This window comes from Momordica charantia (genome assembly GCF_013281855.1).
Source record: "Momordica charantia cultivar OHB3-1 chromosome 8 unlocalized genomic scaffold, Mcharantia_2.0 BLBB01000008.1, whole genome shotgun sequence".
NCBI classification, from domain to species: domain Eukaryota; kingdom Viridiplantae; phylum Streptophyta; class Magnoliopsida; order Cucurbitales; family Cucurbitaceae; genus Momordica; species Momordica charantia.
The window spans coordinates 11,151,265-11,177,830 of NW_028275166.1; the positions used below are offsets into that span (position 1 = coordinate 11,151,265).

Sequence of the window (26,566 nt, forward strand, 5' to 3'; positions counted from 1 at the left end):
AATATATTATAGGCTTTTGGTCATTTTTGTACTTTCACAAATACCCATTAGGAAATTATGTTGCCATTAAAATCTCATAGCATTTAAAACACATCCTCATTCTTTCAACATTTAGTAATCAAAGAGACAATTGAAAAAATTAGCCATGAAAAATTGAGAAAATGTATCATAATCCTAATTAATTCTATGTTAAATTCAAGATGAACCAACCTAGAGAATACTTTGTGATATATGAGAACCAAAAAGCTAAGAGACAAAAATATAATTTCAATCTTAAACTATATATCAATGATAAGTTAGAGAGAAATTCTTTCATTAATATAAAACAAATGAGTTCCTTGAGAATGGCGTGATAAAGATATGGAGTCTTATTATGCATATCACCTATAATTAGCTAGGAGGGGACCTTGTGTTCGAGTCCTACATTAGTTACTGTGTTGCTCAATCTAGATAATGAGTCTCGATTATATGAATCTATTAACGTAAGCCACACGACATCCATTCTGCGAAATCAAAGGAAAAAAAACAAATAAAAGAAAATAGAGAAAGAAAATAAGAGAGAGAGAGAGAGATTCAATGTACAATCATGAAAGCACATCATGACTTGAATCCAAATTATATATTTATGAATTATATCTATGGAGCTTTAATATTGTACAATCATGCATGCACATGATTTGGGTTGAAAATCAAATGATCTTTTTTTTAAATGAAAAAAATATATTAACCGACAAATTAATGATTAAAAGGAAGCACCAATTTAATTAAATAATAAGAATTAGAATTATTTGTGCATATCTAATTATATTAAATATATGTTGATAAATATGGATCATTAACAAAAGGCTGCAGAGAAGAGAATCCTAAAGTATTATCCTTTGCCAACGACAAAACTAAAAAAAAATAATAACAAAAATAATAACAAAAAAAATTAAAAAGAAAGAAAAGGAAAAATTAAAATCAATCATTGAAATTCTCCACTCCATTATATTGAAATCTAGTTAATATTATACCCTTTTTGCCTTTCGGCAGGAATCTTAATATCATGATTTGTTTAATTTTATTGATTGGCTAACTTAATTTAGAAGATCTTCATATATAAGTCTCTCGCTTGAAATTAAAAATTAATTAATCAAGTGACCAAAGTTACTTACTAATATCTTCGGTTATGAAGTTTAATTAATAAATATGTTTGGTTCAATTTCAAAAGGAGAAGTCTAAGACTAAGTCGAATAAGAACAATAAGATGTAAATTTCGCAACATTTTTCCATGGTTCTAAATATCCATCGATACGTCGACATTTCCATCGATATGTCTATGTTTTCATGAGTTCGACTTCGACATGAGAGATAAATCAACATTTCTATTATTGTATAAAAAAATCGACAAAATATGAAAAATATTAACAAAATGTCACTAATATATACATAATATTTTTATCGATATCTCCATGAAATTGAGGTCTCGATATTTTCATCGGCATTTAAAATCTTGCATTTCTCTGTCTATTTATTTTCTTGGACTTTGTAGCAATTCAGTATAAAATGTTGAAAAATATTGAAAGAGAAAATAAAAGGTGTTTTAGTTTCAAATCCTAGCTTTCTATATCGTATCATTTCTTTTTTGTTTCAAATTAAAAATTATTGTTTTCTAAATTTAGATATATAAGCGGGACTAATTATAGAATATTAAAAGGCTACCATGGTCATTTGTTCCTATTTCTCTTAATTATATATAGGCGAGACAATTGAAAAAATAGATGTACTTTATATAATATTGATATATAAAGAATTGCTATAAATATACGAGTAAATATTTCTTTTGTTGCTAATTTCGATATATTTATTTTATAGGGCAAAATACGTTTTTGGTCCCTGAGGTTTGAGATAGGTGTCTACTGGTCTCTAAAGTTTCAAAATGAACATGTTTGGTCCTTAAGGTTTAAATTATGTGTCAACTTGGTCCCTCAAGTTTTCAAATGAGTCCCTAATTTGAGAAATAGTTCTAAATGGTCCCTGATTTTTTTTACTGTTAATTAACCAATTAAATTATTTATTGTATTGCTGACCTGACAAATTATATTAATTAATTTAATTAATATAAATTGCCACATCACCAACAACAATAAACAATTTAATTGCAATTTGCCATGTCATTTTAATATTAGTTAATATTAGTTAATAACAGTAAAAAAAAATTAGGGACCATTTAGAACTATTTCTCAAACTTCAGGGACCAAGTTGACACCTAATTTAAACCTCAAGGACCAAAAGTGTACATTCTGAAACTTCAGGGACCAATTAGACACCTACCTCACACCTCAGGGACCAAAAATATATTTTGTCCTATTTAATAACGAAGCTTTAACCCAAGAGTGATACAAGATATTATTAATTGACTCTAGTTTTACATATTTTGATTTACGCTAAAATAAATTACAATTGTCAAAAGATTAGAACGGTTGTGTGTGTTGTTTCTATATCAAGTTTACTTTAAATTGTAGATAACTTTAACGGTCCATATCTATTACAATTTAAATGTTATCTATCTCTCTATATATATACACACATATATATTATATTATTATTCCGATCCACATATGATTGTAATTAAAATGTCATTTATCGTTACAACATAGATATTAATTATGTGAGAGTACTAAAAAAATGATTGGTTGATTAGAACTTAGAATCTATGATCTTTTTTTCTTTTTCTTTTTTTCCTTTAAACTCACATGTCTCAAATAAGTACTAGATTAATAGAACTACATAGTATGATCTAATAGGTTAGAGAACAAAAATAGGTTTTGCGAATAGGTTCCCCATATATTTTTTTTAATGCATTTTCATATATAATTCCTCATATTCCAAATATACTTAAAGTGCATATATATATATATATATATCTTTTCTCAAAAAAAAAAACAATATATATATAAATTACTAAAATGAAAATTATTCATTTCAATTTCAATGATGGGTAGAAATCAAATCACCCACTAACTTAAGCAATTTGTGAGGTTAAAAAAATAGGGTCAACCGTTGAGAATAGTAATTAATTATGTTGGAGGTGATTTCTTTACCGTCACATGTCGACATGTGATATGCTCAATAATGATGGGTCAGTATGAAGATCCACACATGGAGGAGATTACAGTTCAGACCTTTGTAAGAGGCTGAACCGAGAACTACTGGAGACGGTCGTGACCCATGTTCCATGCCAAGTCGATCAGGTCTCACGTCTCGACCACTTGAGCTATCAGTTGAGCTGAGCCCAAATCTGGTACATTGGATGCCTGAGTTATCAACTGAGTCGATCAACATGTACTTCTGCAGGCACATAATTTCGACATAATCTACGACAACACGCTGCGATTCTTAGAATGTTAGGAAGTTGTTGGAGCCTTTGTTGGAAGCTTCGACTATAAATAATGACCTTTTGATCTGTCTCATTTTCAAGTACACGAAACTATAGTCTCTCTCGAGTTTAGATCGACCAAACTACCGACTTGAGTGTCAGAATGCTCACTCTCTTTTATGTAGGTCTCTCTACTTGCTATCACCTTAGCTCATTCGGAGAGTCAGTCCAGCCAGAATCGGAGCTCCACGAACTTAGTCAAAATCTTGATAAAAAAAATTATATATAAATACCAACGCAACTTTGACTCATCGTAAATAAGAGGAATTATATATTAATAGTTCTTGCATATTATTATAATTTTCTAATCAATTTTCAAGTTAAGTTATAAATGTAGTTGTTAAAACTCGAGTTTTGCAAGTGAAGAACTAGATACCAGTTTGATCTTTTTTACGACGATGTTCACACCTCGTTGAAAGTCTAATTTCTTGTAGTGCTTTGTTTAGGAAGTTCGAGCAATCGTTACTCCACCATATTTATAAGCTTAGCCCGCAAATACCATGCTTAAAAAATTTGGGACAAATCTTAATTATTTAATTAACTTCCCTAAACTATACATAAACATGTCTTCTTTAAAGTTCAATAAAGAAGTCGGAGAATTCGAACCTTCACCTTTTAATAAGCTGTAAGTAATACCTGGATCGGCTAAGTTAGATTCATCGTAAAGATCTAATGGAGTAACTCTTCCAATTCATTATATATTTATAATTTAAAAAGGGTTGTAACACATGTCGGAGAATGATGTTTTAGGACAATATTTTCCCAACAACAAAAGGAAAAAGAAAATTGCTGCTTCTTATATGTCAAGTTCTTCAACAGAGACATTGACATTATTAAAAGGACTCAAGACTGTCTTTTTCATCTTTCATCTTTATGTCCCTTAAATTATTTATTATCCCTTTTTTCTCCCTCTCTCTCTTTTTTGCTTTCTCAATTTTCTTTCAAAAGTGAGGAAAAAAAAATTCCATTTGCTCTCATCACTGTTTCTGCAGGTTTTTTCTTTCCTTTATTATCACCCAATTAGGGTTTTTATTTCTCTCTCTCTCACATGTACATTATTTAGGGATATCCCAGTAATAAAGTTTGTTGCTTTTCTCTCTCTTCTCTCTCTCTTCTCTCTCTCTCCCCTCTATGGCTTCAACTTCATTTTCCTTAAGATTTTCATACAAGAGATGTTGAAACAGCTTACAGAAAGGAGAAAAAATTATTGGTAATTAGCCTTTTTCTCTCTCTCTCTCTCTCTTGAAATCAATTTTTTTCTCATCATCTCTCTAGATCTCAGTTAAATGCTTGGTATTGTTCCTTTTTTTCTTGTTTTTTTGGGAATTTCTTTGCTGTTTTGATTATGAGAAGTGAAATATATGCATAGAAAAAAGAGAGAGAGAGAGATTGTGTTGGTGTGTGTAGAGAGAAGATATAGGGCAGGTTACCCTTTTAGAGGGCAATTTGTGTGTAGGAGAGAGAAAATAGAGAGAGAGACAAAGAGGTAAGGGGAGGAGAGAGAAAGGGCAAGTTTCACACTTAGGGACAACAGACATGCATTAGGAAGAGGCCAGTGACCTTCTACCAAATTTTATGGAGAAAACCCTCACCTCTCAACAGGGAAATTAAAACCTATCTTTTCTTTCCTTCCTCTCTCTCTCTCTCTCTCTCTCTAAATTTCAAAACAAATCATGTAGAGCAATATATAATTGGAAGTATATATATCTAGATTCGTTTGGTAACATTCACGTACGTTTCTTATTTCACGTTTCTAATTTTATTAAGAAATAATCTAAGCATTTGATAGTTATTTAGGTTGTTTCTTAGAAACATTCTTAAAATTATATAGAAATTCTATAAACAACCCAAACAAGTTTTTTGCCTATGTTCTCGAGTTTCCAATTTATTCCAACATAAATTAAAATCTTGTTTTATCATTTTTGAATCTATAGCGAACAAGAAACCTGAACGTTATCAAATAGACTTATATATTCCTAGCTAGTTCTAAAACATGATGAATAAGGTTTGCGTCAAGAGAGATATCAACCAATGATACACATACATTGAACTATTTAAACCAAGATTCTTCTAAGGGTTGTTTGTCTTGTTGGGTTAAAATTAAAGTAAGTGGGTCGGATATCGAAAACTAACGATCTTTAAGATGGGTAATAAGTGTCTTATATATCTGCTAATCAGTTATGCTTAGATTATAGCTAAAGATGTGTATATCTCGGGATTAAAAAGTTAAGCTTGTATTTGATATGTGATTTTACTTTTTCCTATTTATGACTTTGTTAGGTCTTACCGTAACTTCATAAATATCTCGTCTTATATATGTGTATATAAAAACCCTACCTTTTATACTACATAGTAACTTTTTACCAATCAAATAAAGATTACGTAAATTTGTGTTTCTATGACCTATTTTTTAGTATAGATTGTTCGAACTCGAACAATCTATACGAAGAGACCCATATGAAAATCACGAGCTGAGAAAAAACCCTAAAAGATTTTATGTTGTGTGTGTGTAAGAAATACAATAAAGGGTGTGTATTTAGAGACCTTACGAGATACCGAAAATGCAAAATTTAGAAGAAAAAATAAATCCTAAGAGTAACACAGACGGCTCTGACAGACCAAAAAAAAGGGTACAAATTTAAGGTTGTCGCATAGCTGTAAGAAGAGAGAATTCAGCAGTGTGTGTGTGGTTTTTTCAGCAACAACCTTAATATTTAAACCATGATTCCTGGTCTCAAACTACTCCCTATCTTCTCTCTCTTCTCTTTCTCTCTCTAGACCTACAAAATCTTCAAAATTTAGCCTCCAATTCTTCAAAGGTTCAATTTTTACACACCCCAATTTCACTAAAGCTCCAGAACATCTTTATTTCTTACATATTTTTTGTTATATTTGTTCCTCTTCTTTGTTTCTCATGCTTTTTTTTTTCTTGGTAGGAAGATGGCTTCTTCCACCTACTCCAATTCTCCCTGCGCAGCCTGCAAGTTCCTCCGGCGAAAATGCCTACCGGACTGCGTTTTTGCCCCGTACTTCCCGCCCGAGGAGCCGCAGAAGTTTGCCAACGTCCACAAGATCTTCGGCGCCAGCAATGTCAGCAAGCTGCTGAACGAAGTCCAGCCACACCAACGCGAGGACGCCGTGAACTCGCTCGCCTACGAGGCCGAGGCAAGGATGAAAGACCCCGTCTACGGCTGCGTAGGCGCCATCTCCATCCTCCAGAGGCAAGTCATCAAGCTCCAGAAAGAACTCGACGCCACCAATGCGAATCTCATCCGCTATGCCTGCAATGAAATCCCTGCTCCGTCCCCGTCCCCGTCGTCGTCCTCACAATACGCTCGGAGGTCGTCGTCTACGAACCATGAGGGAAGCTCCTCCACCTCTAGCTATGGCCACTACTATTCTGGTCTCTACTTTTCTCCATGGAGTAACAACAATGGCCCTTGTGGAGATGGCCATGACAAAGGAGGAGAATACAAGTAAATTTTCCCATTTATCATATATCCTTATAATTTGATCTCATCACAAAGAGATTCTTATATATATATGTTGATAGGGGTGTGAAATCTTTATGCATTTTGATTAATAAATATAAACGATAATTGCAAATTACACCCCTATTTTGCCTAAATAGGGGTGTAATTTGTAATTATCCCTACATAAAAATATGTGGTTTTTGTATATTTTAAGGTTTGGCCATGCCCTTGTAGGGTTTCTCATCTTAATTAAGTACCTCCTTGGAATGATGAGAGGAGTTCAAATTGTGACCATTTTTCTATTCTTATGGTTTATCTTGTCATCTTTGTGTATAATATTACTTTTTCTTTTTATATATATATGAGGTGGGATTCTTTCTTTTAGTTGTAATTTGAATATATTTTAATCATATAATGCATATTGAATTGTGAGTTGTTAATTATCTGTGTGTCTGGTTGGTTATCTCGAAAAAAATTTAACGTTTTTCATCTTAGTTTCGATATGATTTTGAATTTACTTGTAGATTATATATTCAAGTGTTTATTGATTAAAATTATTTTTAACACATCTTTTGTTTATATTTATTATAGAAAATAACCATAGAATTTTGTGTGAGAACAAATTTAATTGCTAAATTAATAGTATCAATTTTTTCTTTTTTTTTTTTTGAGAAAAATTAATAGTATGAAATTGATCTCTCAATCTCCAATGAAAGGATTCGCATATATTTTTGTTTTATTCTTTTATTTTATGGCGACGTGTCTCAAATTTAAATTTATATGCTTTTTCTTTTTCTTTCCAGACAAAGAAACTAAAATTGAAGATTGAAGTTTAAAGATTTCTTTAAACCTCTAAACTTTTTTGGCACTTATTTTACTTTGATCATTATATTTCGAAATACTATAAATGTGTCTCTAAAATTTTATAAACAATCATTTTTGTCTTTTTTTTTAATAATTTTTTTTATAGTATCGTCTAAGTCTAGATGATCTCACAATAAGTCATATGCATCATATAGAAATTAATTTCCTATAAAGTTTAAGGAACTTAAGTATATAAGGTTTGAAAGTCTAAGAATTTACCTAAAATAAATATAAAAGTTTAAATATATCTCGATCCTGTTGTACTATATATATAAAAGTTAACAAAATATGAATTAAGTTATTGATCAATAAAAATGTGGGTTTTCTTTTTTTTTTTTTACTATAATTTGTTTAGAGACAAAAACTCAAAAAGAAAAAAAAAAGACATGAAATTTTCTAGCTATCACCTTTTTCCCTTTTGGGGAATCAAATCTTTGAATATTTTATATTACCAACTTGCTAAATTTGCCTTCATGTTCCCCTCTTTTTCTTAATTGGACAAGGACTTTTAAGTTTGGGTAGAACTGTAATTTTATTGACTTTTGCTCCCAAAAAGTGTTAAAAAAAAAAGAAAAAGAAAAAAAGGAACCCTAAAAACATTGTCCTTAAATCCTAAGGAAACAATTTGAAATAGGATTGAATTAGGTCTTTATCTAGATTATTTTAGATATCACCCATTGATTTGGATATAACCTTTATTATACTATTGTTCTTGAAACAAGAAAAAATTGGAATCATCCAAATTATAATTCTAGACAACGAAATGTATACATCAACAGATTTAGATTATTTCTATTTTCAAAATTAAAGTGTATATATATATATAACTTTATTAGTAACCTAACAAGTCACGGAGAGAAAAAAAAATCAAAAAGTCTTGAGTGAACTCTTCATTTATTTGAAACGAATAAGAAGAGTGCATCTTCAACTTAATTAGTTGTGTCATATTTAAAAAATAATACTTTTTAATTTAATGTGTTAATTTTAAATATAAGATTATGCATAATTATGGGTGAATAAGGCATATGTGAGATGTTTGATAATTAGAAAAAAAAATAATATGAAGAGTAATAAAAAAATTACTAAAATATTCACCATAATTTAAGTGCAATACTCTCTAATAATTATTGTGTAAAACAATAGGATTTATGAAAATTTATAGCAATTATTGTGAAAAGATATATACCCTATTGGATAATATATAATTGGGTTAAAAATCTATATCATGGTAACAATGAGTAATGCTGATTGACAAAAAGTAACTCATACTTATTTTAAACAAGGTTAAGAAGTTATAATTATTTGACGATGTTTAATTCTACACATAATAAATAAGGACAAGACCATGGTGTATATGTCAAATTAGGAAGATGTGCAATCTCAAAGGGGAAGTGATATATTTATAGGGATATTTTCTATGGTTATACCACGACATGATCGTTGTCAAATCTTCTACTAAAAACTATATAAGTTGCTCGTAGATTAGATCAAATGCATGCATCCGAGAGTTTCTTTTAGCTGCTTGGGTGATGAATACATAAGATGTTGTATAGTCATTGCTTATGTTAGTTTGTGTCTGAGTTAAAAAGAGAAATGTTATATGTACACAAGGTCGGCCTTCAATTAATGTGGCATATTGTTGGGGTGACATTTGGCTGAGATATTGATTCTTGGCTCTACCATAGCCGAGTAGAGAGCTTTCATATTGTTTGAGAAAGTTTGTGACTTTAGACATCACATGACAAGTCACATGAGATGCTGAGGCAATCATCGGAATTTGTCATTTGGCTATGTTAGACACTTGAGTGAATCAAGCCATTACATTGTTATACTAGGACAATTTATTTAAACAATAATAAAAAGAAGTACATTAATTACTTGGACGATGCACACATAAGGTGTGTTATTAGTTGTTGTCGCAAATATGTTAGTTTGTGTCTAAACCGAAGAAAGATGACATGCAAGCCCCGCCCTTAATTAGGTGTGGTATGTGTTGGGCCATAGTATTTGGTTGAGATATTGATTCTTGGCTCTACCATAACCAAACAAAAGATGTTCATCTCATTGTTTGAGCAAGTTTGTCGTCTCATGACAAGTCACATGAGATATTAATCGCTTGGCTATGTTTGACACGCGAGTGAATCAAGTCCTTATATGGTTATACCAAGACACACTTTATTGAGACAATAATAAAAAGAAGTATATTGACTACTTGGATAATATAAATAAAGTGTTATAATCGTCGTATGCAAATATGTTAGTTTACGTCTAACTCGAAGAGAGGTTGGAGGTTATACACAAGGCCGACCCTTAATTAGTGTGGTATACTAGGAAAGCATTTGATTGAGATATTGATTCTTGGCTCTATCACAGTCGAGCAAATTAAAAGACGTTCATTTCATTGTTTGAGTAACTTTGTCACTTTAATCATAACATAACAAGTCACATGAGATGTTAAGATAATCATTAAGATTGACGTTTGGTTGTGTTAGAGACTTGAACGAATCAAGTCATCGCAAGGACAATTTATTTAGACAATAATAAAAAGAAGTACAACGTACTATTTCGAATTTTTTTCCTTTTCATTTTTTCCTAAAACAACCTTTAATAATATCTTTCCCAAAAAAAAAAATCTCATATGGGTTTAAAATTAGTTTTATTTAAAAACAAAAAATTGTTTTGCACGACTTTAATTAGCAATTAGCGTTTGATTACTTTTACTTTTACCTCACAAATATAATAATTAATAATCATAAAGAAACATTAATGTATGATGTATTAAACAATCTCGTCATGCAGTTTTAATTTTTCCTTACATTTTAAAATTTTAAATTTTAAACTCTCTGGAAATATAAAAATATTGATTTCAAAATTTTAATGACTAAAAATATAAAAATATTGATTTCAAAATTTTACCCATTTGAATTATAGAATTCAAGAATAAATTTAGAAAAAAAAATTGAAACCATTAAACCGAAATATCACCGAAGCAAAACAACAGAAAATTAATAGCGAAAGTCTATTCGCCCAACAAAAAATAAATAAATAAATAAAAGTTGAAATAAAAAATTAAGAAATAAAAAAATAAAATAAGGGACATGTGGGACCCACAGGAACCGCCCTAGAAAAGGTCCACCGACCCTATAACCATCCCCTACTGTACCTATTGTCTTACGGCTGCGACACCAAGACGTGCCCTCTCCCAACCCCCCACCCAAAAATAAACAAATCTTAAATTAAAAAAAAAAAGCAAATAAATGTGTTTGATTATTTTTTTTTCTTTAGTCTCCTCCTTGGGTATGTTTTTCCATGTATACTGAGTTTGATATTAACATAAGAGATGATTCGATATTTGTGAAAAAACGTCAACATAATATTACTGATATTAACATAAGAATTTTTAAATTTTTAGGGAAATAAAAGTTCCAACCCCTAATTATAAAAAATTAAAAATTAAAAAAGAATAGATTTTTATGAAAGGTTCTTTAGTTCATTTATATATATGTATGTATTATGAATTTCTTGGATTTTATTGGTTTTTAAAAAATATTCATGTACATCTACATTTTACTGATATTTCCTCGACATTTAAAACCTTGGTATCCTCGTGTTTGAAATACATTTTCAATTTAATAAATGTATTTCAAAATATTTCATTATCGACTTGTCGTTCTTGTTACAAAGGTATTATTGTCGGGGACAACAAACACCTTCATATTCTACAATGTCAGAGTTTGCTTTTGGTTAATTTCAGTCCAGAGACCTTGTATCAAAAGATATAGTTGTTATTACTTATATATTATGGATATTCTCTTTTTTTTTGGCCGTGTGAGTTGATTCTGGTCACATTCCCGACATTGACTTCTTTAGAAAATCGGAGTTTCAAACTCTCGACACTCCCACTTCTTGTTTGACATCAAAGAAAAAAACGGGGTAGTAATAGAAATTCAACTTATGATTGTCAATATTTAGCTCGATAATTAAGAAAATTAGTAACTTCCTTATAGCTAGGTTCGAAAGTTTTTAAATCTCCGTGATATATTATCCATAAAATGGAAAAATAGAAATATAAAATTAAGAGACCACTTGATAATCATTTTGTTCTAGTTTTCTATTTTTAGAAATTATACTTGTTTTTTACAATTTCACTAGTAATTTTTTACCAAATATATTTTGATTTTTAACTAAATTTCAAAAACACATACAAGTTTTTAAAAATTATTTTTTGCTTTCAAAATTTTATTTTTTTTAATGTTATAAAAACTATATGAAGACATAAGTGAAAATAATATTGTTAGTTATATAATTTGTACTTAAAAAAAATTATAGGAATTCATTCAAGGATTAATTGTACTCTAAAATAGTGTTAACTAATTAGGCCATTTATTTAATATTTAATCAAAATAATATCTTAAAATTTGAATAATATAATAAATGTGACTTGTCATATTCTCGATTTCTATTAAAACAAAATATCATGTCAGTTGGTTCGTTCGTCAAGTTTATAAATTTATCATGTTTGATTTACATTATTCCTTATATATGGCAACGACTTAAGATATATTTAAATAATAACGAAAAAAAATTTAAGAGTTCAAAAACTAAATCTAAAAAACGTTTATTTTTTAAATTTAGATTTCTAACCATCATAACGTTTGATAAGCTTCGATAAAAATAAGAAGTACAAAAATTGAAACAAAAACTAAAAAATACGTGAATTAAAAATAAATTCAAGGAAAATATATATGAGAACTCTAATTTGAATTTTTTTTAGTTCACTCAAATAAAAATCAAACCGTCGAATCCTGAATGGTAATAGATATCTTATCTACTGAGTTGTATTTATATTTAGATGGTAATAGTGCACGAGATATGAATCGAACCGTCAACTTTTAAATAGTCACAAACGTCTATCGAGAATTTACCTAATTTGAATTGATTTGATTGATGAGGAGTGAAGGAATCCCCAATCTCCCATGGTGGGCTTTGCACATGCCATTTCAACAGAATTTTGATGTCTTGTCATTCCTATGCCTTTCCCACACCTTTTTTTTCCCTCTCATTATTAAATTCCAAGCATTTGATCATATTATGTAATTCCATTTTTCTTCTCAAAGAAAAAAAAACCCCAAAAATCATGCTCAACCTCACATTTTGTTTGGTTTAAATTAATCCAAACATGTATTAATTACTTTTAAATAATGATAATAAAGTTGAAATACTATTTTGGTTCTTGTACTTTTAACTTTAGTTGTTTGGTCCCTCTATTTTTAAAATGTCCATTTTGATCAAGCATTTTCAACTTTGATTCATTTTAGTCGGTGTATTTTCCAACATTTGTATTAGTTCCTCTAATTTTGGACAGTAATTCTTTTGGTCCCTTCATTCTATTTCTCTATCTCATTTTTTCGATTACAATTTCAACACGATACTATCCTCAATATATTATTAAATGTAATGGTGACTTTAAATCAAAGAATTTTCGTTGTATATAGAATTTGTGTTAAAATTTTACAAATAGAGACTAAAATGGTAATTTTTAAAAAATACAGGAACAAAACAAACATTTTGACAGTAAAAGAACTAAAATGAACCATAGTTGAAAATACAGAAACCAAAATAAATATTTTGGTCGTAGTAAAAGGACCAAAATGAACCAAAACTAGTAGAGGAACTAAAACGATATTTAACCTAATAATAACTACTAAAGTTTAAGTCAAACAATCAAATCTCAGTATACTTTTTCTTGAGTCGTTGGTTTGAATCCTTTTAGGAATTGTAAAAATTTTCATAGATTCAAGTTTTCATGAGGCTCCACCCGTCCCTTTCAAAATGGGATTAGAATTGAGGACAAAAATATTCATGGAGTTAGATTTTCAAGATGAGAATTACGCAAAGTAGAATTCGAACTCACGATTTTCTAGTTGGATAAAAGTTCCGTTGTCATATTTATTTGCTTATTTCATTAATTAAAATTTCTCATTATTTCATCATTCAATCCTTCTTTTAGTAATTATTTTTTAAAAGAAAAAACCTCCAAAAACTATGTTGGACCTCAACTTTTGATTGGTTTTAAATTTTTTTATTATTATTGAACATTAATTTTTTTATTATTAAGAATTGATATTTTTTTTCTTTGGTTTGAAAAAAAGTCAATTTTTTTTCTTCCCAAAAAGAAAGAAATGAAGTCAATTTTTTTAATGGAATATTTTGAATTTAGACTATGGTGGCCAAAGGACTTGAGGTTGACTAAATGAGAAGATGGTGAAATTAAGTTTTATTATTTCTTCTCATGATAGGATTTCAATAATTCATTTTTTTAAGAAAAGACACCCAAAAATTATGGTCGACCACACATTTTATATATATACAATTTTTTTTTTAATATATGTGAGCGTTGAAACTAATTTTTTTGTCTGGATTAATATAACCGGACAATTATTCAACCCTATAATATATAGTTGTTAGAAAATTTGAAAGATTTTAACCTTAAATAGGTAGTTATCCTGAAATTTGTACCTATTTCTTTTAATTTAATTTAAATCAACTTAGATTTTTCTTTTAATTCAAAATAGGCATTTTTGCTCTGGTAAGAAAAGTCGGTTGAGTTTTTAAACCAAATATTTGGTCACAATGCTTGAAGTTGACTAAATGAGAAGATGAAAAATAATTTATTTGATTCAAACATTATCGTGTTGTTAAATAATTATTGATTTGATTTGATTTATTTTATTAAAAATTGATCCTTCCAAAAAAAAATATTCTAAATACAAACTATGGTAGTTAAGTAGACTCATATGTTAGTTAAAGAAGACGATTAGTAAGCATATTATTATTATTTTAGAAATGAGAAGGTTTCGGTCGCCAACTAAGATTTTTATAGAATAATTTAAATGCTTTGAATATTTCTCGTCAATGATGAGAGTGATTTATCGAAATTATTAGATGTAGAAAATGACTCAGATTGTAACGTTATATCAAAATAATTTTTGTACTATAAGAGGAAACTATTCCTAAACAGTGGTATTGACAAATATAAAGTTTTATATTTATTATAAAATATAATCGTAATTCAATTCATTAGATTGATTATAATCATAGATTTTTCCCGACCGAAAACTAAATATATCCAATTGATTATTGGTAAACCAATATTTTATTTCTTTTACTAAATACTTTCAAAATTGTGTTATAATTTAAAAAGAGTGTACTTTTATTTTTAAAATACTTTTGTAATGATCTTAAATTGAGGTTTTTTTCTTTAAAAAAAAATCTTTTTACTAAATATTTTTAAAATTGTGCTGATTTTTTTGGGAGAGTCTTAAAAAGCATCAGGTGGGCCAAGGTACTGGATTATGGGCCGACTTCTGCCCCAATATTTAGGCCCAAATAGAGGTTTCTTCTAGAAAAATTTGAGAAATTCCCGATCTTTTTTACGACGAATACAGAGTATGGAGATTTGAACTTTCAGACATTAAATGAACGAGTAGATATCTCAACCGTTTAAGTTATACTTAGGTTGGCACACACCTGATCGTGTTTGTGTTGTAAAGATTTCCTTTCCATATAACTTCTTTCTAAATTGCCATATAGGCATATATAAAAGATTAAATAGAATAGATTATATTTGTTCTATAATTTGATTTCTAAAAGTATGTTTATCAAATTTTAAAAACTAACAATAGTTTTTTATTTTTTTCAAAAGAAAAAAAAACTAAGATCAAAAATTATTTTTTTGTAAACTTTAAAAAGATTTTGAATCTATTTAGTCCTAAATTATCCTTTTTATATAAATATATAATTATCTACTTTTTGGTCTCTAATCTTATAAACATTCAATTTAGTTCAGTTTGTATGAAGAAACTATTTTAGTAATTGATGTTAAAAAAATTTATAAATTACTTAACAAAAAATCTGACATAAATACGATTTGCTTAATCAGATGCATATTTGTTATTTACTTAAATTCACATTAGTGGCCCAGGAGTTAGATTACAATAAATTATTAATGAAAGTCTAAGTTTAAAAACTAAAATAAAATATTTAAAAATTAATGGACCAAAAAGAAAATAACTATGTAAAAATTGAAGAAATAAAACACCATACTAAAAGAAAACAATTATGAATATTCGAAAATCTATGCGAAAAAAAGTGTCTATATAAAAATTTACCGATAATGTCTTGGGAGAGCTGTTTTAGAAACTTATTTACACAAAATGTCTAAATTTTTCCAATTTTACACTTTTAGATTTATGCATGTAAGATTTTATTTTAATTTCGATTTTACCGTTATTTATTGTATTTACATTTATTATAGTTATTTGTTTTTTTTAATATAAAAGATTTAATTCCTTAAATTATTATCATAATCCTTTAATTATTGTGGGTCCCATACTAATTTTCAACACAAATCCCTTTATTCACCCCTTCAAAACCTTAATTTATTGATCTTCCCTTAATTCACTCCCACATTGGTGCAATCTTCACAGAAACATCTTTTGAAGTCTCGATAAACATATATCCGCATATTCAAAAAATATATTCAAAATCACAGTATATATCCACTTATATATCTGCATATATACATTCAAAATCACCTATAGTATATATCCGCATATCATGTTGGCTTTTTGACCTTAATCTCAAATTAATTAATTTTAATTAATTAATTAATTAATTAATTAATGTTTTGATGATAACAAACTTAATTTTATTTATTGACATTTTTTTTTGTATTTTAAAGTGTCCACAGCGTAGAGCTCGTTACAACGATTCCAACAACTGTTAGATCATACAAATCGGAGCTCAAACGGAGAAGTTACGATCGAAACAAATTGGAAGGAAAAATACCCGAGAACCCACACACAACGATTCCAACGATTGTTAGATCATACAAATCGGAGCTCACACGCACACACAACAATTTATTTCATTATACATATATATTTTATTTTATTTCATCATTGTTATATATATATATATATATTATATATATTATTCTTAATTTATTTTTTTTAAATTATCTTAACCCTTCGTTTTTAATGATTAAGATCTAATTGTTCAAAATTAAACTTGATTTTTTTTACCATTTTCTTCCCTCTATTTAAATTAAACTTCTCATTCAAAATTATACAACAATTCTCTTATTTTCAATCCTCCATAACTTCAAAATTCTCATTTTACTAATCTCTCCAAGTTCTCAATTTTTCTTTCCATCTTATTTGTGAGAGAAATTTTATTGTTGTGAGGATTGAAATTTTTGCGAGCTCAAATTTGTATATTTACTCTATTTGAGAGTTTGTAAGTGTGTGTTTAAAAATCTTCAACTCATTGTAACGGTGTGATCCGTCTTTGCTCTTGTGAAAAGCAGTGTACTGGTTTGAATCCTACCGTGGAAAGAGTCAGAATTTCAATTTACAACCCAAGAGGTGCTTGGGAAGTGGAGTAGGACCAAACCACTATAAAAATTCCCGGTGTCAAATTTCTCTAACCCTCTCTCTTATTTATTTTTGCTATATATCCTCACATATACAATATTTGACACCAAATCAGAAATTGAAAACATTCTTTGGAATGCAAACCTCTCAATCTGGAGATGAACTGCTCTGGCGACTAAGAAAAATGGAGGCGGCCAGAGATGAAAGCAAGCAAACATCTGCCGGAGACAAAGACAGGCAGAAACGCCCAAAGAATAAGAACCGATAGAAATCTCTTTTCGAAGGTGGCCGGAGATGAAATACTTTTGCGATAAAGAAAAGCGGAGTTGGTTGGGGAGGAAGACAGACGGTTGGAGAAGAGGAAGGTCGGAGAAAAGGAATAGACGATCGGACAAGAGGAATGGAGGGTCGGAGGAAGGAAACCCGACGATTAGAGGAAGAAAAGAAAAACGAGGAAGAAGAAAGGGGTGAGTTTCGAAAATTGATGGATTTATGGGCTTTTAGGATTTTTTTTAATTTTGGAAAGTATCCGGATTTGATCCTATATTTATCAATTCTAAATTTTAATAATTATTTAATATTGAGATGGATCCTAAGGATACACTAATAATTTGTGTTATGGGTACCATCTAATTAGAGATTGTTTCATGACAAAAGTGTAAATTATATATTTTCCCATCTTTTTACGTAATTATGATTTCTAAATAGATTATCTATGTACTAATCTGAAAAATTTAAGAACCAAAATAGAACAAAACTCCCCAGAACTGCCTGTGTCAAATTCCCATCTATCAACAAATAATTTTAATTAAAAATTGTCTTCAATTGAAGCTTTACTACGATTGGGGAAAAAATAAAACCACCATATAAATAAAAAATCATTATGAGTTGGCCTGGTAATTCGTGAAAGGCTTAAAAGGAATGGAGTTCAAATGGAAGATACTAACTAGAATTTAAAGGCTGATTAGGACATTCACATGTGTAAAATAAATGTACAAGTAGAAATCAAATTACTTGCACACTTTTCGAGCTAATTATTTGCATAATCAAATTTAAAACGTTGGATTATATTATAACCCAATGATCAATTATTCCAAAGAACCCAAAAAATTGAAGAAAATCAAGAGAATTTATATAAGATTTAAATGTAGAAGTCACACTATGAGGATGACTCTCACACTAAAATGGTCAACATCTAGGTGCTCGAAACTTAGATTAAAGCATTTTCAAATTATTGAAATTGAATAGGGATATGGAGTTCATAATTTGTGAGGACTATGCTTGCACTCGAGAGAGAAATGAAATTTATGCATTTCTAGGCCTATATCCTAGTTAGATTAATTGATCAATTTGTGTGCATATATAACCATCATTCATTGAGAACTAAAAAGCCCACAAAAAGAATAGGAGGATATTCCTACGTTTGTTATTTAACTTTTTGAAATTTAGTTAATTTAACATTTCATAAATTTATTTCTAAATAAAATTGGGTTTTTGTATCGACAAAACTCGATCCTAAACGACAACACTCTTCTATTTAATCATTATATTAAAATTTGAACGTTATACTTGATATAAGACAAATTGCAAACACGATGAAGATAAAAAGATTACCTATATTAATCTATAGAATTCGAATATTTAAGAGATTTAGGTCTCTTTAAGGGCATAAATATGATATCTTAACTGCTAAAATATGCTCAATTAATTTTGTTGTTTGATTCTTGTAAAAGATCATTTAGATAAGTTTTCAATTCTTTTAAATGTATAAGTTACTTTATTGATCAATACTCGAACTGACCTACTTACGTGTCTTACTACTTTAGTGTTCACCATGACATGATAGCTAGGGAATAAATGATGATATAAAGTTATCGTACAAGACCAATCCACCTAGTAGATTTGTAATTCTTTTCAAAATTGTATATAAATTTGGGAAGCAACAGGAAAAAAGAAAATTAGTTTAAATTTCTGGTTCATTTTCCAGTTTTCAGAAACAGCATTATTTTATCATTTGTTTTACTTATAAAGTACAAAAACAATTCAATTTTTTCTTATCAAAATTGATATCGAACCAACCTTGATTTAGTAAAAATGAAAAATCGACATCAAAACCAACCTATCCAACAACTTGCTAAAGATAGATCAAAGGACCTAACAAGATTTACAATATACGAACTACTTCTCTCATTGCCAATTGATTTTAGGATAAAATTTCATGAATCTAGATACTACCAACCATTTTTAATTTAGAAAATTAAGCAGGTCAATATTTATGGTTCAAATTCACTTTTTTAATCTCAATAGACATTGAAGTGGGCATAAGTATTGAAATTGGTATATAGCATTAATCCCTCTCAAATCGCCACAAGTTTACACTTTGTAAGCCGAGATTATACTTTTAATAAAACTTTCCTTACTTATCACATAGGAAAAATCAACAAGTTAAATTATAATTTGTCCCTAAGATTTAAAAGTTTCAATTTAGTCCTAAGATTTAAAAGTTTCAATTTAGTCTTATAGCGTGGGATCCATTTCACTTTGGTCCCTATAGTTTGCTTAAATCTCACAAATCATCTCTAAACTATCATTTATCCAACTTTAATGTCCCAACTTTAATGTCCATCTATTTCCTTATACTTTTCACTCAACCCTAAACCCTCCGCTAACATTATTTGCAAAATAGAAAATAGGGTAAAATACACTTTTAGTCATTGGGTTTGAGCATAGATTTCTATTGAGGCCTGAATTTCAAAAATTGATAATTTGACCCCCAACCATTAAACAATAGTTCTAAAAGGTTGAAAACCGAACTGTCGACATTTTAGACACCATGACTAAATGAAAATATATCTTCAAACTCATAACAAAAAGTGTATTTCCTAAAAAATATAAACTCATTATTTCATAAACAAGTGTGTCAAAATAGTAACGTCCTGGAAAATTTATAAGAATTTATGAGGTTCGACTAAATAATAGTCTAAATTAAAATTTTCAAGATCATAAAATCTAAAACTAAAATTAAACCCAAAATCAATTGAAACTAGGCCCACCAAAACCACACTTGTTGTACATTTATATTCCTAGCTGATTCCGGTGACTTACAAAAACCAAATAGGTTACCTAATAACCCTTTGTCACTTTCCTCTAGCAACTAAAATTTAAAACATACCTATCAAAACGACTGACAATTTTTCTGCATCAGAAACAAGCAGCCAATTCTGTACCAAGACATAACAGTTCTATCTAGATTTCATTTATCATAATCTTCTTAAAAAAAATTCATTATTTATGTTTCCAAATGAAACTTGTTTCCCATGCAGAGCCCCTACTCACCATTCTCACTTCTACGTGTCACCATTTTGCCAATTCCCCCTCGCTTTATAAACACCATCCAACTTTTCTCTTACTTCAAACTTCTTCATTTCTTTTCCTTCCACCCAAGCAATGGCTGATCGTCCACAACCACACCAGATCCAAGTCCATCCCCACCACCGCTACGACGGCGGCGCCAAGGGAGGAGGCCCTTCAGCCTCCACAGTCCTCGCCGTCGTCACCCTTGTGCCTCTCGGCGGCTTGCTGCTAGGACTCGCCGGTTTGACGCTGGCGGTCACGCTCTTCGGCCTGGTGGTCTCCACTCCGGTATTCATCATCTTCAGCCCCGTTATAGTGCCAGCAATCTTAACCATTGGTCTGGCTGTCCTTGCCTTCTTGACCTCTGGGGCATTTGGGCTCACGGCTGTCTCTTCGCTCACATGGGCCTACGACTACCTACGCGAGGTCACCGGGTTCATGCCGGATCAGATTGACCAAGCTAAGAGGCGCATGCAGGATATGGCTGGTTCTGTGGGGCAGAAGACAAAGGAGCTGGGACAGGAAATTCAAAGCAGGTCCCGAGAACAAGGGAGGAGGACGTGAATGGAGGAAGGCGAGGGAAATGGCAGGGTTCTGTCTTTGAATCCTGTAGTCATGTCAATGTCGGAATCATAGGTTTCGAGTGTTTCTTTGAGTAATCCTAGGATAGTTCGCTTCTGAGCTATTTCAAGAATGCGGGCTTTAGTTTGCAGTTCTACTACTTCCAGTGTAAAGCTTCTCCCTCTGTTCTTACTTCTTACACATGCATTGGTCATTTGAACCTCACTTCTCTCTCCTTCTCCCTCTCTCCACTCGAACACCCAAATTTCCCCAAATCAAATCAAGAGAGAATTAAATTTGAACTTCAAAAACAATTCATATGCATAAACTATTTAGCTGACCTACGTAAGCTAAGGCTTGTCAGAGTTATTTGACTGTTTAATAATCCGAAGTAGAGAATGCTTGTAATTATGCCCTATCATTGAGATATATGTTCTGCTTGAGAACGAGCTTCGAATTCCATACCCGACTCGCCTGTAGACTTGGAACTATTGGGGATCCAGAATGTGAGGACAGTGGAGGCGGCAACAAACATGACCCTGCGAGGAGCCCATTTCAAGCAGGAGGCAACGCCTATGTGACTGTTCCAGCTTGCAACCTACAAATTACAATTGATCAAAATCAGAATCGTTATTGAACAATTTAAACTAAACAAATCAGAGAGATTAGTCTTTGGAATCAAAGGAGGCGACGTGATCACTTTCCCTTGCGAGATTCATTGATATTATTAATATAATTTTCACCATACCATAAAAAGAAATATATTTTATGAACTGATCAATGATCCTTTCAGAAACATATCAGATGTTTTTAACCGGGTGAATATTTAAACCCGTCTAACTTGAAAAGGCCAATACGCATTTAGAATGAATAAGCACCTCAGTTCGCTTGTTAATGTTCCACGCATGCAAGGTTCCATCTCCCGAGCCTTCATCACAAATATAAATTTTGTTAGTTTCGATTCTGATAATGTCCAAGATTACATAAGAAATGAAATGGGGATATTGTATGTTTAATAGATTGAAACCGAAAAATAGCTATTTAAACAAAGTCATTTAACTACGTTTAATAGATTGCTCAAGCCAATACCATTTGTGAGCAAAGTGAGGAATGATAGCAGCCTCAGAGGTACCATAAATCGGGAATGGATAAAAAAATCAACAAGAAAAGCAATGGCGGTTGAAGAATGCAATGTTCAGAAGCAAGTACAAGTTCTCACCTGATACGACGTACTGACCATCTGGAGTGAAGGTTGCCTCTATGGTTGTGTTGGGAGACGGTTCCAAGCTGAACCCACATTGCTGTACGAGATACAAGGTCGCTTAAAAGGAAGGTAACAACATTGAAGATGTTTCTTTTAACTGTAAATTAGCAACATAGAAAGCTTAAAATTGCAAGCATGCGCACTAACCTTCTCTCCTCCATATGCATCAAGAACATATATATTATTATTTGTAGTTGTCAAGAGCATAGACTTGCCATCATTACTAAATTTGATATCAAAGACCTCGGCCATATCCCCACCAACTAAGAAGGTATCGAAGGGTCCCTGTATTTGGATGTTTGATTAACTAATAGAAAAAATGTTTGTTACTATTAAGAAATGAAGTAATGTTTCTCCGGCATGAACCTTGTCGTAGGAACGTGAATCAAACAACTTAATAGCACCTCCTTCCATTGCCACAGCAAACACAAGGCCTTGTTGGTCATACGCAACGGTAGGTCTGCCACGTAAGCGAAGGATTCCCTGAAAACTATGGAAGTAAGAACAATCATATTCATGCGAATGAACAAATTGCAATCAAAATGGCATTAAGAATTTTAATTTTGGGTAGTGTTAAGACACAAGCTCATTTACCCGCAACGGGCAAGGACACTTATCCGTTTTTCCTATTCACGTGCATTCGAGTACTGCGTTGGTGTAAAATATGTATAAGATTGAGTTCCTGAGAGATATTTGATTGAATGTTCTAGCAGGAATGGATCTCGAATATTATCTACTTGTTCTACTTGCTAAATAAATGCTAGAGAGATACCATAACGTGGCAAAAGGAAAATATTGTACTCGTGTCCATGGGGTGCTCCACTACATTTCAACCACATTTCAAAATAACCGAGACCCATCCGATGCAACAACAGATCTCACCATTCTTAAGCCTAACTCACAACCAACCATCGAGTTTCAATCTCAGATCCCAGAAACAAAAGCCAAGGAAGAGGATATGCCCCAGGAAATTAAAGAGGTGGTATATATCACCTCATAGAGGTAAACAAAACAATTCAAAACCCACACGATAAGTATGTGGTAAGTTTGGGCGCTGACCAGCAGTTTGATATTAATGTTTTGACCACCAATACATTGAAAGTTGAGACCTGAAGAAAAAAGGAGTATCTCTGCCTTCTTTGTTGCCCCGAAAACTGCAACTAACATCTAAGATCCAGCAGGATTTGTTTACAGTGATGCCGGTAGCAATGTAAAAGATCATACGAATCTAATGAATTAAATTATAGCAGTAAGGGAACTCTGGTGACCAATTTTAACTAAAAGTTACTGGGATTCATAGGGATCCCTACCCTCAATTGATGATCATAAACTAGAACTAAAAAACGTTCTACATATCCCTGCTATTACTAAAAATATATTATCCGAACTAATTGCTATAATATATATTATTATGTGCCATGATGGCCACCTACCTTAGGAATTAGTAATTCCGATGTGTTTCCTGGTACTAAATGTTGTAGGGTCAGGTGGTTGCCCCGTGAAAATAGTCGAGGTGTGCGTAAGCTTGCTTGGACACTCACGGACATAAAAAAAAAAGATATATATATATTTTTCTATTATTATGTGTATAAGTCGAAATATCTTAAATCCAAAGGTCGCATTTTTTCCTCTATTTTAATTATATACTCTTTTTAGTTTTGGGCTCACATGTATGCCTTATATATCTATGACTTAAATATACTTGTACTCTCTCAATATTTAATACACTTACTAATAAGTGAAAGTAATGCTTCTATTGAATTTTGAATGCAAACTTTTTATTGTGAGTGACAACCTCATGGAGCAGGTGCTAAGCAATGGAGGAGAACTAGATATGGTGTTTATACCGACCCGGAACCGACACAAGAAACAGATACCCTGTTCCAAACTTCCAGTCAAAGGAAAAAAGTTAGCTTCGTGGTCCTAAAGTTGAGCCAGTCAAGTTTTATTCTAGCCACACTCCTACCCGATTTATCGATAGGAAGATGAGTATTAGTATCAATGGTCCGGGACCTACACAAGATTCAATCCATGCAATAACTAAAAACCATTCAACCAAACCTGCAGTTAGCCCATTTTCTTCAGTTAGTGTAATATTGTATTAGAGTTTTGAGTATACGGAGTTCTACCTTCGAAGAAACTCTTTCTAAAGGAAGTTAAGCGTAAATACATGAGAATCTGAAACCAACCTGGCAAGCATTTACACGAAGATCCCATATCCTGACACTGTGGTCGAGAGAACCAGACATGAAGCTGTCATTTATTGGAGACATGCAGAGTGAAACAACCCTGCAAATCAAAAAGAAAAAAAGAGGAAAAAATGGAAGTAATCAGAAAAGTATCTCAATTGTAAATGAAACAAAGGATAGTCAGTTTCTTTTAATAATTTATAAATGGCACTCCGAAAATCATAGAGAGATCCCCAAGGTTTCTCAAGGAAAGCAGGTGGGGAATTTCAAATTATTTGATTACTAATACATACTGCACAAATCGTGCATATGAACGTGCAGCTGAAGCAAATCATCTTAAACATCTACCTAGAAAAGTAAAAATCACAAGGAATCTTCTAAGAGGTCTCAGGCAAAGTTAATGCTAAAGGTGCAAAATTTGACAGTTCCATTGCAGACTAGTCACATTGTTTTTTCAAATATAGTAGAACCCGATTTTACTTTCTTCGTCTATCATTAGCCATTAGATTGTACCTCTCTTTGTGCCCTTTGAAGTAGCGAAGGCACCTATTGTCGTACATTGATAGATATCGCAACGATTCTAAAAAAAAAAAACAAAATAAATGCAGTTACTACTCAAAGTCAGGAAGTGCTACATAAATTTCAAACACCCAAATAAATTTACCTACCTCCAGTAGTATCCAAATTGTATCTTGAGGAGCATATAACAGAACTTGGATGGTGGGTAAAGCATATACGATCAGCACCATGCTTTTTGTGAAATGTGGTCTTCAGTAACCTAAAATCGTTAGCCATTAGGGTATAAACTAAATCCTCCGGACCTGATTAGTTTGGCTTGTCCATCCAATTGAACAAATGGAAAAATCTTCGAATTCCATAAGGATGAAAAAACATAGGAATGCTGAATCAAAGTTCTAGTCTAACAAGTATTTATGATAACGTGAATCCTGCGAAAATCTAACCTGGCATTTGCAATATCGTAAAGTCGCACGGAATCATCCTCGCTCGCCGTCACCAGCAAATCTTCCTTGCGATGAAAATCAAGTGAATTTATCTTTCCAACCTGTGCGAAGACAACAGGAACTTTAGATTTACAAATTTCCCACAGCTACAAAAACACAAAATCCTAAACAGTAATTTTCCAACTAAACTTTATTTTTCAACTTCGCATGTGTTCTCAATACGGTAGAAACAGAAATTCCAAAGCCGGGAAGTTCAGATAATCAAAATTGAACCGTGCTCAGAATTTGAGACTTTAACAGTCAGAAAGACGGCAGAAATAGGAGGAAAGTAAGATGATGATGAATTGGATAAGAAAAGGGGAAGCGGAGCTCACGAAGTCGGAGAAAACAGCTCCGATTGACATGCTGCGGACCGTGACATCGTCGAGCTCGGTAAGCGCCATGTTCTCGACACGACGGAACGCGGCGGCTTCCCTGTTTTCCTTCCTTGCTTCCCGGGATCGGATCGTCTGCTCTTTAAATTCAGGGGTTCAGGCTGTGCTTGGGGTTTTACGCCAAACCCTTTCTTTCGAATGTTTGAGTATGAAAAAATATACATATATAAATATATATTTGGTCGGCTATGTGAAAACAAAAATTTAACAAGAACATTACATGTATTTCAATACTTTCAAATAAGTTTTTGTTAGTTGTTTAAAAAAATATATATGTGTGTATTTTTGTTATAAATTATAATGAAAACTTCATTTTATAGGAGCAAATGGAATTACAGTTTAGATGAATTAGTTTAGATGAATTATAATGACGATAGTGAAACCATTATTGATGAAAATAATAAAGTTCAAGTGAAAATATTGATAATATTAAAGAAAACGGAGGAAGAAGTAAAAGCTAAAGCTAGAAAAATTGTATGGTGACTAAAGATTTATCACCAAAAAAATCCAGGAAGAAGGAAGAGTAGAGAAAAGAAAAATAGTTTAAATCATTGTAAGAAGAAAAAAAGTCATTTTACAGCGTTGGAAAATAAAAGTCATTTTATAATTA

The 26,566-nt window shown here is 31.2% G+C and overlaps 3 protein-coding genes across 6 annotated transcripts; 2 read left to right on the forward strand and 1 right to left on the reverse strand.

The window, feature by feature from the left end:
- Positions 1–4,407: 4,407 nt before the first annotated feature.
- Positions 4,408–7,275, forward strand: LOC111019975 (LOB domain-containing protein 25-like). 4 transcript variants are annotated; one of them, XM_022296508.2, is made up of 2 exons: positions 4,408–4,628; positions 6,355–7,275. In XM_022296508.2, exons 1-2 carry the CDS (start codon positions 4,591–4,593, stop codon positions 6,896–6,898), a joined length of 582 nt encoding a protein of 193 aa, XP_022152200.1. In that variant the 5' UTR covers positions 4,408–4,590; the 3' UTR covers positions 6,899–7,275. The 4 variants fall into 4 exon arrangements, with proteins under 4 accessions (XP_022152200.1, XP_087982997.1, XP_087982996.1 ...); XM_088126871.1 differs by having other exon boundaries at positions 4,409–4,628; positions 6,359–7,275; XM_088126870.1 differs by lacking the exon at positions 4,408–4,628 and adding an exon at positions 5,838–6,237 and having other exon boundaries at positions 6,359–7,275.
- Positions 7,276–20,208: 12,933 nt separating this feature from the next.
- On the reverse strand, positions 20,209–26,107 carry LOC111019958 (Transducin/WD40 repeat-like superfamily protein). The gene is made up of 10 exons (XM_022296483.2): positions 25,897–26,107; positions 25,523–25,623; positions 25,229–25,338; positions 25,074–25,140; positions 24,561–24,660; positions 22,738–22,854; positions 22,519–22,656; positions 22,327–22,408; positions 21,986–22,035; positions 20,209–21,705 (listed from the first exon to the last, which is right to left on the reverse strand). Exons 1-10 carry the CDS (start codon positions 25,963–25,965, stop codon positions 21,526–21,528), a joined length of 1,014 nt encoding a protein of 337 aa, XP_022152175.1. The 5' UTR covers positions 25,966–26,107; the 3' UTR covers positions 20,209–21,525.
- Positions 20,640–21,332, forward strand: LOC111019959 (oleosin Cor a 12-like). The gene has a single exon (XM_022296484.2). The coding sequence runs from the start codon at positions 20,640–20,642 to the stop codon at positions 21,108–21,110; it is 471 nt and encodes a 156-aa protein (XP_022152176.1). The 3' UTR covers positions 21,111–21,332.
- Positions 26,108–26,566: the final 459 nt, after the last annotated feature.

Excerpts from the sequence above, each read along its gene's own strand:
- LOC111019959 (XM_022296484.2), top strand. The coding sequence starts at position 20,640 with ATGGCTGATCGTCCACAACCACACCAGATCCAAGTCCATCCCCACCAC.
- LOC111019958 (XM_022296483.2), bottom strand. The coding sequence starts at position 25,965 with ATGGCGCTTACCGAGCTCGACGATGTCACGGTCCGCAGCATGTCAATC. Across the intron at positions 22,657-22,737 it reads ATTCACGTTCCTACGACAAG|GGACCCTTCGATACCTTCTT; the intron begins GTTCATGCCGGA and ends ATCCAAATACAG. Across the intron at positions 22,409-22,518 it reads ATGCATATGGAGGAGAGAAG|CAATGTGGGTTCAGCTTGGA; the intron begins GTTAGTGCGCAT and ends TATCTCGTACAG.
- LOC111019975 (XM_022296508.2), top strand. The coding sequence starts at position 4,591 with ATGTTGAAACAGCTTACAGAAAGGAGAAAAAATTATTG. Across the intron at positions 4,629-6,354 it reads GAAAGGAGAAAAAATTATTG|GAAGATGGCTTCTTCCACCT; the intron begins GTAATTAGCCTT and ends TTTTCTTGGTAG.